This window comes from Euwallacea fornicatus, chromosome 30, assembly GCF_040115645.1.
Source record: "Euwallacea fornicatus isolate EFF26 chromosome 30, ASM4011564v1, whole genome shotgun sequence".
NCBI lineage: Eukaryota > Metazoa > Arthropoda > Insecta > Coleoptera > Curculionidae > Euwallacea > Euwallacea fornicatus.
Window position 1 is genome coordinate 2023384 of NC_089570.1, and position 10178 is coordinate 2033561.

At 38.3% G+C, this 10178-nt stretch overlaps 2 protein-coding genes across 10 annotated transcripts; one reads left to right on the forward strand and one right to left on the reverse strand.

Annotated features, from left to right (window-relative positions):
• Positions 1–576: 576 nt before the first annotated feature.
• LOC136348015 (G-protein coupled receptor moody-like) lies at positions 577–5802 on the reverse strand. Of its 4 annotated transcripts, none has more exons than XM_066298515.1 (6): positions 5561–5802; positions 2513–2653; positions 1856–2026; positions 1611–1795; positions 1208–1550; positions 577–1122 (listed from the first exon to the last, which is right to left on the reverse strand). In XM_066298515.1, exons 1-6 carry the CDS (start codon positions 5584–5586, stop codon positions 978–980), a joined length of 1011 nt encoding a protein of 336 aa, XP_066154612.1. In that variant the 5' UTR covers positions 5587–5802; the 3' UTR covers positions 577–977. The 4 variants fall into 4 exon arrangements, with proteins under 4 accessions (XP_066154612.1, XP_066154613.1, XP_066154611.1 ...); XM_066298516.1 differs by lacking the exon at positions 5561–5802 and adding an exon at positions 5142–5264; XM_066298514.1 differs by lacking the exon at positions 5561–5802 and adding an exon at positions 4441–4808.
• Positions 5803–7671: 1869 nt separating this feature from the next.
• Positions 7672–10161, forward strand: LOC136348014 (glycosyltransferase family 92 protein F13G3.3-like). 6 transcript variants are annotated; one of them, XM_066298509.1, is made up of 8 exons: positions 7672–7781; positions 8363–8510; positions 8566–8636; positions 8695–8869; positions 8930–9169; positions 9229–9536; positions 9586–9848; positions 9920–10161. In XM_066298509.1, the coding sequence occupies exons 2-8, from the start codon at positions 8370–8372 to the stop codon at positions 10114–10116; spliced, it is 1395 nt and encodes a 464-aa protein (XP_066154606.1). In that variant the 5' UTR covers positions 7672–7781; positions 8363–8369; the 3' UTR covers positions 10117–10161. The 6 variants fall into 6 exon arrangements, with proteins under 6 accessions (XP_066154606.1, XP_066154607.1, XP_066154604.1 ...); XM_066298510.1 differs by lacking the exon at positions 7672–7781 and adding an exon at positions 7791–8082; XM_066298507.1 differs by lacking the exon at positions 7672–7781 and adding an exon at positions 7791–8028.
• The last annotated feature ends 17 nt before the right edge of the window (positions 10162–10178 follow it).

Genomic DNA, 10178 nt, shown 5'->3' on the forward strand with positions numbered 1-10178 from the left:
TTATAGAGAATTTAATATTCCTGAATTACTTCCAAAGTTCCGCCTCTGGCTCATCACGCATATGGTCTCCCAAATAATGTAAATTCTTTATTTGAAGCAAACTGCACAGTTTAAATTAAAAAGCTAAATAAATTACTCTAAAATTGAGATACAAACTGATGTGCATTATTTTGACAATTCGGCGAATGCGCCGCGGTTCATTCCTTCATTATACCTCATTAGAAATATGGTATCTACTTCTTGTATGGACGCAAAAGTAATTTGTGCCATTTAATGTTTAAAATTGAAAAATAAGTCAAAAAAACTTAAACAATTTGGCAAAAAAAGTCATAATTTTTGCGTGTAAACCTGCGTGAAAGGTGCGATTATAGCGAGCGTGCTCAACCAAAGGACTTGGTGCAACCAAACAGCTTTAAATTGCAGCGCGGCGAGTTGTAAAGGCTCAAAGGTTCAGTTTCACTCGAGAGTTAAATCTTTATACACAAACCTGTCCTGGAAAAGTCTGGACTTGGAGACCTTTTTAATCTTTCGATTTATATATACGTGCTATGGAGATTGTAACAGATACGAATGAAACACGAAACTAAATCATATTATATTTGATATAAAAGGTAACGAAAGTAGAAAACACAATAGGATATATACTAGTAAATAAGGTATGTACAATATTTACAAAAATCTAGTAATTCTAGTCGTCTCTAATTACAGTAACTGATTGCAATGCAATTCCCCGAAACTACCCTTGGATAATTTCTTCATACATACCCATATCTAAAATCAAACAAGGAATGCGGTACGTACTCATTAATTTGAATGTAACAATTAACTATTTAGAGGACAATTAATGTCTGCAAAGTTTTTGGTAGATCACAAAATTATGGCAAGCGGTCCCTTAGTAAGGTCAGGGTCTTTGGTATACCAGTTAATCGACGCCTTCGAATAGATATTAAACACATCATTTAACGATGTAATACTGATCAGATCTTCGGAGATTGGTGCTGGTTGACCATATTCTTCAAATAGGCCACCGACATGCCGTGAGTTTTCGTAGGAGTATTCCCCGGAGTGCCCGAGTCTAAATTGCTGTTATAGTTGCATCTCAAAGTCTCCAAATAGGCACACCTAATGAGTTTAACGCAATAATTAAATCTTAAGTATTTCGAATACGTGCGCAAACAAGGCCACGTTTTTCCATTATCAAGCTCACCTATATTGCTTGTTCATTGTGACGTACACTACCGGGTTCACGCAGCTGGCTAGGTAAATCAACAGATAGCCCAAAACGTGCAAAGGCGCATGTCGTACCTCCTCGTCGAAAATCTTGACCATGGTAATGGGCAAATAACACACCACAAAGCAAATGAAGATCACCAGCACCATTTTGGTGATCTTCATCTCGCTCCTCTTGAACTTGCTGCCGTTGGCGCTGTGCTGCGCCAGTCTTTTGTGGGATTTTCGAACCACCCAGTAGATGTTCGAGTAGCAGGCCACGATGATTATCGAGGGGAGGGCAAAACCGATGACAAAGAGGGCGGTTTTTGATGAATTCCCTGAGGAAAACACCGTTAAAAATCAATTCGGCAAAGTGGACAAAATCTTCCCCCATTTACCATTGTCATCTCGTTTAATTGAGCAAGTCCCCAGTCTCTCATCCATCCCGTAGACACCCCATTTCCCCAAAAGCGTGGGAATTTGCAGCCCGTAACTGAAAATCCATATCAAGGAAATATACATGAACACCTTCAACTTCGTGTATATTTTCGTGTACATTTGAGGCCAAGCTATCAGAATGTACCTGAAACAACAAACTAAAGTCACTATATAATTCTACGATATAATTAACTTTTTGTTGCACCTATTTATTGATATGCTGGCTATACTGAGCAGAGATACCCCAATGGTTCCGTACCGCAGCGTTGGGATCATGGTGCAGAGGACCTCTCCGTGGATCCAGGTCCCGTGGAAAAATTGACTAGCGGAAAACGGTAAAACTAGGAAGCAGAAGAGCAAGTCTGACAAGCAAAGGCTGGAACAATTAGTAAATTAAATTAGGGTCGTTAGCCTGACTCTTGTCATTAGCAATTTAAAAGTTAATATGCAATTAACGAGTGCATCTTCAAATAGTAACCATACTGTATTTGTTGCTTGGAATGTTGAATTAATCCCTCGATATCAGTGATAATAAATCGACAAAACAATTGCGTTACATATGACTACAATTTTGGAAATATTTTTCTCGTGAATCAAGATGAATTACATAAAAATTAATGCAAGACGTGAATCATCAGTGTAGCCAGATTATGAGCAATATTCCTAGGAATTTAAGTTTTCGTTCCGAACGTATATATATATATATATAATAAATAAAACGCAAAGGTGATGACTGTACACCTGCTCAAGGACTGAACTAGATAGCATTACGAATTAATTTATGCACGTAAACAATTTTACTGAGTATCACAAGACCTTGAGGCACCACACACCCATCTTTTTGCTTCTGCCTTGTTCCTACCTAGCTATAAACGCAGCTGCCACAGTTCTGATCTTGGAATGACGAACGAGCGCCACTAGGGTGAGTAAATTCCCTAGAACTCCTACCACCATGATAATCACCGTGAAAATCCCGGCCGCGGTCATCATTGGCCGGGAATATCTGCGAAAAAAAAACATGTTAAGAAAGGATAATTGATTCAACATCTCTGTTTGTGGTTACGGATTAATATTGCATGCGAATTTATCAACTCTCGTTTAATGATTTTATTAGTGGTAATTGGCAGGGCACCAATATGGAGTTAAGAGCTGGGGACATGTAAGTAGTAATTTACACCCAGTTTTACACAATTCCAGCTGCAGGCGAAGATTATTAAAGTTCAGAGGCGGCACCGCAAGAATACTTAAGGACCCATTACTAATCTTAAAATAAACATTTTATAACGAGCTTGGTTTCATGTTCAAACATGAAGACTTTTCAAGCGCATTCTTCGTTGACTATGCAGCGCTCTTGAGGGCGAAGACAGGTGGTAGTGGTGTACGTGGACGGTTCACGAAGAGATTGCATTTCAGTCTGTTGTTAAGTCCTTTAAACGTTACTCCGGCAATCGTAAATCCGATTTCTTTAACCTCTTGTCGGTTTTCGAAAATTGTTCTATACAAGAAAAACATTTTCAAGCCAAAAATGACTGACAAATTTAAATATGGAGGGACCTGCGACGTAACTGGAGTAGCCATATTGGATTTCTTGACAGCGGGATGTTACGGCAATGCCATACGTCACAGAGTGGGACAAAATGGCAAGAACATAGGCCCACAGGTCATGTGGTTTTCCTCGGAGTGAGCATGAAAAGCGACAGCACTAGATCATTAAATTGCGGAATGTTTTTTTTTTTTAATACGATAACAGAGGCATACTTGTCGAATTCTCACCTCACTGTAGGATACTGATTAATAATTTGAAAATTTTCTCGATATTGTTGAAAATTTGGTGTTGCGTAACCTTGCAGGGAATATGGAAATCTTTCGCTGGGACTTCCAAACATTAAAGTTACTAATTAAAAAAAAAAACACGGAAATAATCAGATCCATATTGGTGCACTTCTCGGGGGTTCGACGGTCAATAAGACTACATCTTCAATTTTGCGCGACTCAACAAACTTTATTTAAGCACAAACACAACAATACATAGCGTGCGAGTTATTGAAAAAATGCCTAGAACTACCGAGAAGGCTTTTACACCTATCAGGTCTTTTCATCATACTTGTGTTTCTCATCTATAGCGCGCCGTTGTCTTATGCAGCACGCCTCGGATTGGCTCCATATCTATAGGACCGTGCGTTGCCACAGGAAGAACAGAGTCAGGCAAACAGGAAAATAATTTAATGAGAAATGTCTTGTCTATGAATTGTTTCAATTGTTGATAATAAAAAAAAAAAATTCAAATAATACACCAAAATTGCGAAACGAGAAAATTTCGCTTGAATACGCACGTATTAATTACTGAAGTATTATGGACGGTTATTTCATTAAGTTGGTGCAGATCAGGTCGTGACGTGTGTGCTTTTCGTTTATGTCTATAGGTCCGATTAAAGCAGACACTTCCTCAATATACGCCACTGGCTGCAGCATCCTTAAGAACACACACACGTGCTTTGCATGTGCACCAAACGACAATAAAACTACTTTTTAACTAGACGCACTCAAAGGAAACAAAGAGTACGCATAAACTGCCACACATTTTTACGATTTCAAAATTATTTTTGATCTCACGAGTTCGCCCATTTCGGCCGACATCAAAGCAGGGGATTACACTCTTAAACGTGTAGGATTTGAACGGTAAGGTGTCATAAAACGTAAATTCGGTTGTTAAACTCTAGGCCTGATAAGAGGTTTGGCAATTGCTTCGGGATAACCTGCAAGTACGTGATATTACACGCAAGCACCTACCTTACTAGCTCGGAAAATTGTGATCTGTTGACGGTGCCATGGTCCATATTTTGGCGCCAAGGAAACGAGCAAAAGGCCGACGAGCGCAATGTGAAGACGCCCTAATTCCGCGACGCACTATCGGGCACTTCATAAATCTTCAACGAACGAGGGCTCCGCTCTCCCTTTTCCGAGCCTAATCACCCACAGGATGGTCAAAAATTAAGACCAATTGAAACCAATCAAAAAACGACTACAACGAAATACGGGAGCAGTTCGGATTAAGGCGGAACGCATCACGTAAATAGCCATTGTGATGGTTTGTATTGTGAAGGGTACCCGCGAACGGTCTGGTACCACGGCGAGCTATTAAATGGGAAATTAGTCATGTGTGTAGTCACTTTTGGTCGGTTATTCATCGCTTTTTAAGTGGAAATGGTTAAGTCGCAACAGGCTCATTATGAGCTAACACCAAACCCGGTTTCCTTAATTTCTGTGACGTCCCCTTAATTAGAAAATTACCATTAATAAATGCATTATTATGAGAGCAAATTTACGTATGCAGAGAGTGTCTGATGGTGCTACTAAGCAGGGAGGCAAATGCGTTTTACGTATGTTTCATTGTCTGTTTAGACATGCGTATTTGCTTTCGAGATATTTAGAATATTTTTTCCTGTACATTAACTTTTGCTGCTACAGATAAAAGCAAAAATTTAACTTACAAAACAGCCATTAAGAATGCTTCCACCTGAACGTAAACAATCCTTTGCGTACACTTGAAACGTTCATGGCACACACAACCTCAACAAAAAGGCAAAAAATACCATCTAGCTTTATCTTCGATTTCTTGGGAAAATGCAGTTTCAGTCACCAAATCGCATTACCGACTCTAACGTCATAATCCTGACTTCCTATAATAAATGACTATTTTATCTTGATAGATAAAGCCTCATTTGTGACCACATATTGCACGACCTACAATGAGCCACACTGCACATAAGAAAGTTCACGTATTTTAGCTTCTCTTATCGGCATTGAAAACAATTTAGAATCGTTTTATGAAGTTTAAAAGTTTAGGGCTCTATTACTACCGCCTCGGTCAGGGGCGGCGCACTAAGTAAGTATTTTCAGTAATATTTACCTCACAAGTTCCATTAGAACTCTCATCTGGCGATTGAAACTAAACACTAACGTGAGCACCCACCAATAACGATGATTAATGTCACATTTCTACCACAAACAATGTCTATTTCTCACCTAATTGATAACACTCGGGATGACCCAACCATAGTCAATATATTGCTAATACACAGGGTGGGTAAATACATGGGAACGTAGCGAACCTACGTGGCATCGCATTCGAAAATGCTCCTTGACGAAAAGGGATCTCGCATCGTACTGAAGAAAGGGATTATTCTGTTATCGAAAAGTCAGATGTTTTTGATCAAATAATGGCGGAGCCAAGATTGACAGAGAATAGTTTAAATATAGGAAAACATCTAGGGATGAGCATATATTAATCATCTGCAGTACCGGCCTTGGGACGGGACGAAGATAAGCGACGGTGCAGAGAGGCAGGCTTGCCGAGGCCGGCCCTGCTTATCCATAGTACTTTTCGCAATATTTTATGTGATTTTTCATTGATCAAATAGACGTATGAAATATTTCATAATATAACAAAGAGCAGAGATACGGATGCGCCTTTATTGCAAACAGGCCGCTGGGTTCGAACTAAATGATTTCTTACGATTCTAAGAGATTTCCTCCATATTTTCTATAAGTCTCACTATGATGACTTTTCTGCCTCAGAAGTTGCAACCTTTCAAACTCACAGATGCCCGCAATAATTGTTCTACATTAGCCCTTCGGTGACAACATTTGTGGCACACAATTCCCTATTGGCACTGAAGGGCTTTGTAACGTATTACATTTTTGGTTCAGCATGCTCTCTCTATATTTTCTGTAAATCCTTTTATCATTGCTTTCCTCCATACATTTTTGCAAATTTCCAAAGGCAAGGATGCCCTCAGTGGATTTTGCATGGGTTTCTTAACTAGATGCCTTCATGACAAGCAGCTTTTAGCGAACATTCAATATATTTTCGACGTATTTCTCTTTGATGCGGCGTGCTTTTCTCTATTTTTGATATAAATTTCATTGTTAAAAATTTCTTAGAATAAATTCCGTCAATTTCTGAACTTAAAGGTGCCCTCATAGGCTTTACGTTAGCACTGCGATCAATCGATTTTGCGGGGCCCTTAGTAACTTTGAGCATATTTTTTGTTTGATTGAAAATACGTTTCTGCACATTTGTCGCAAATTTGACGATCGTGATCTTCCTCTGTTAAAAGTGGCCAATTTCCAAACTCAAAGAAAGCTTAATTAGAGCTCTACATTAGTGTCTTAACTAAATCGCCTTTCAGGACAAATAACTTCTACTGGACACTCGTTATCTTTTTAACTTTTTTTTTCCGCATTCGGCGCATTTTTTAGCATGTTTCCACTAAATTTAATTATCTCAACATGCACTAAATGCCACAACTTCATTATCATATCGGAGCAGCACTTTCAGTTCCGCAGTGCTTTGCGACAGGTTTCTCATATGAAAAATATGTGAAAGAGACCTTTATTGTCACGGCTATATGAGACTTTGAAAGCCCCCCGGGAATTTTTTAGGGAAATATCTATTTGGAGTTCGCTTAGACGCTCTCACTGGAACATCTCAAACAGAACACGAATGTCGGGTTGCTATTGGTCCAAACGCGAGTTTCCTTGGTCGCCATTGGCTGCGTCATCAAGAGGTCGTATTGTCGTCAGACTTGATATATGAACCCACTCTACTTAATAGCTATCGAGCAATAATTCAGAAAGATTTTTTGGGTAGTATTCTTGTATTTATTTATATTTACAGATACTTGATTGAACGAGATTAGGAATCCACTTGAAAACAATAAATTGTGATTGTTTGGCAGCCATCGAGTTACGAGTATAAAATCTATATAAAGCATGTATTAAAAATTATATCATAAACAATCAATATGTAGTTATATTGTTTTCATCTAATCCTCCGTTTTGTATACTTATGATAACTCTCACAGATTTGGTGTGGATTCCTACCCCAAAGGAATTTCAAATATTTATCCGTGAAAACATAAAAAATTGAAACGTATGGACATTTAATCGATAAAGTGATAAGATATTATCAATCTAAATAATTTATTTTGAATGACATATATCTTCATTGTTCATTAAACCATTGAATAGTGGATTTGATTCGTTTAAGGTTGTCACCTATGTTACCTTATTGACCCTATTTAATCCTATGAATTTCTATTCGCTTGCTGCATAGAACTTTTCCTTCGGTAAGTGAATGATTTTTAAAAACTAACTAAACATGATACGTTACGATGAAAGCGTCAATTTAGTTGAGGCTTTGAATTTGAATGCGTTAATTTACGTGTTTAAATCAATCGTTGAAAATCAATTTTGAAGCAGCACTCCATCGACGCCAATGTGGGTACAAAAATATTTGTTAAACAAAAAGGTACCACTGAATTACGTTCCAGTAGCATTAGCAATTATCATCGTAAATGATGCTTTTAAAGGCAAGTAAGTACAAATGTTCAATGTACGCGTTTCTAAACAGTATCAGCAACTAAATCAGTAAGTTACTTCACATTTAATTATTTATATTCTTTAAAAACAATTCAATCTTAACGTTCCCAGTTTATCTCCTTTTTCTTTTAATTTATTGCACTGTTTTCCTTTATCAGTTTTGGCAAATAAGATAAAACCATAAAACTAGCCACCTTTTTTTAATTAAAACAATATGCTACTGAACTTGAAATAATTGTTGTGTTATTACTGATAGCACGAATAGGTATTAGCAACTAAAGGCATAAACCATGGTTCAATATTAAGATTACTATTATTTGACTTCCAGTTAGAAAATGGCTTCACGTGTGCTCGGTTGCTTCAAGTACTCTAAATGCTGGCTTAAGCTGGCGTTGGTGGTACTAGCAATGCAATTACTTTTACTTTTTTTCAAACACCATAACCCTGCCTCCGGCGACGAAAAAAATCTGCTTTATGTGAGAATCTCTTTTTTGAAATAAACTAACGTTGCGCTGAAACATCCCGTTGTAGCAAAGGGTAGAATTTTCCCTTTCCGATGCATCCATTGGAGCGTGGCAAACCGTCAACAGCGCCAAGAAGGAGTAAGTAAGTGACTTTCCACAAAACCTCTCGATTATGCTCATTTTTAAAAATCGGCAGCGCCAAATTCCTGGTTTTCTCTGCTTTCTTGGACGTGAGAAATACACGAGCAGTGACGATCATTGCCGTTGCAAGAACCAACGTTAAGAAGGTTCGCGAGAATAAAGTATGGTGCCAATTCTGGACCACCGATACTTTCGTTTTTGCGCCCAAACCTGTAGAGGCAGGAATGACTGCAAGTATTTAATTTCGTCAACTTCTACTTTCTCACTAAAACTAAACCATGTATAACTAGATCATTGAGGAACATTGGGGACTTCCTTATAGCGCCTACTACATAAATTGCCCAGTGGACCTTAGAGAACCTCTTCCTGAGGCTGTGAGTGTGGTGACTAACGTCGATCAATTTCCTGAGAATTTAATGAAAATTATAATTAATTACGTAGAGGCATCTGCCTGGGATGCCTCGAAATTGTCTGCAAAAGTTGAGAAAATTGCTGTATGTGTCAAACCACTTCACTACGCGTTTAACCGAGTAATGCGCTCTTTTATCGAATTAGCTCTAGTGAGAACTAATAGTATGCTTCTGTAAAGATATTTGAGCTGCTAGAGTTCTTGGAACTGCACAGAATAATGGGAGTAGACCATTTCTTCCTCTACAACCACACTGTAGGCTCTCAAGTGAACTGTCTGTTAGAGGAATACATTAAAGAGGGACTGGTTACGGTCCTGCCTTGGCAGCTGCCATTGGTGTCCCAGAAGGAGATCAGAACTGAGGGTATTTTTGCCTCTTTAAACGACTGCCTCCTCAGAACCAGGCACAAGTATTCGCATACGATCTTTATTGATTTTGACGAGTACATTTTACCCACAAATAATTACAATTACAGACAGTTTTTCGAGTAAGTTGTTCGATAGACGTTGTGTACGGTGGTTAATATACCTCTGCAGCTATTTAGGCAATCATTATGATATTACGCAAAAAGCCTCATTTTCCTTCAAGAATTGCTTCTTCTACCGACAGTGGCCTGATGATTCTGAGATCAAATTATTTAACGACGCTATTGGGCAAAAGTTGATAGTTCTAAGGAAAACCACCAGGAAAACTGAGTTTCACAATCACAGAATTCGATCTAAAATAATTGTTAGACCTGAGCTGATTAATATGGTGGGCAACCACTTTGTGTGGAAGTACTTCGATAAGAAACTGTTCGGTAATTAGATCTACATATATGAATATTTGGATTTTCCATCTTAATAATTGAGAACGTTTTATTTGTGATAGGCAACATGGATGTCAAACCTGAAGAGGCTTTCATGCACCATTATAGGGTGTGCGAGTTTGGAGGGGACGATTGCGTGAAACAGCCCTCTGTAGTGGATAAAACTGCTTATAGATATCAAAACGATCTTCTCGAAGCCGTGAGAACACAGTACGACAGGAATTTAAACGCCTGCGATCTAGATAAAGTTGAAGACTGATTAGATATAAGTAAATTCGTGTAATAATAACAATTTATTGAGAAATTTGTCTAGTTTCATTT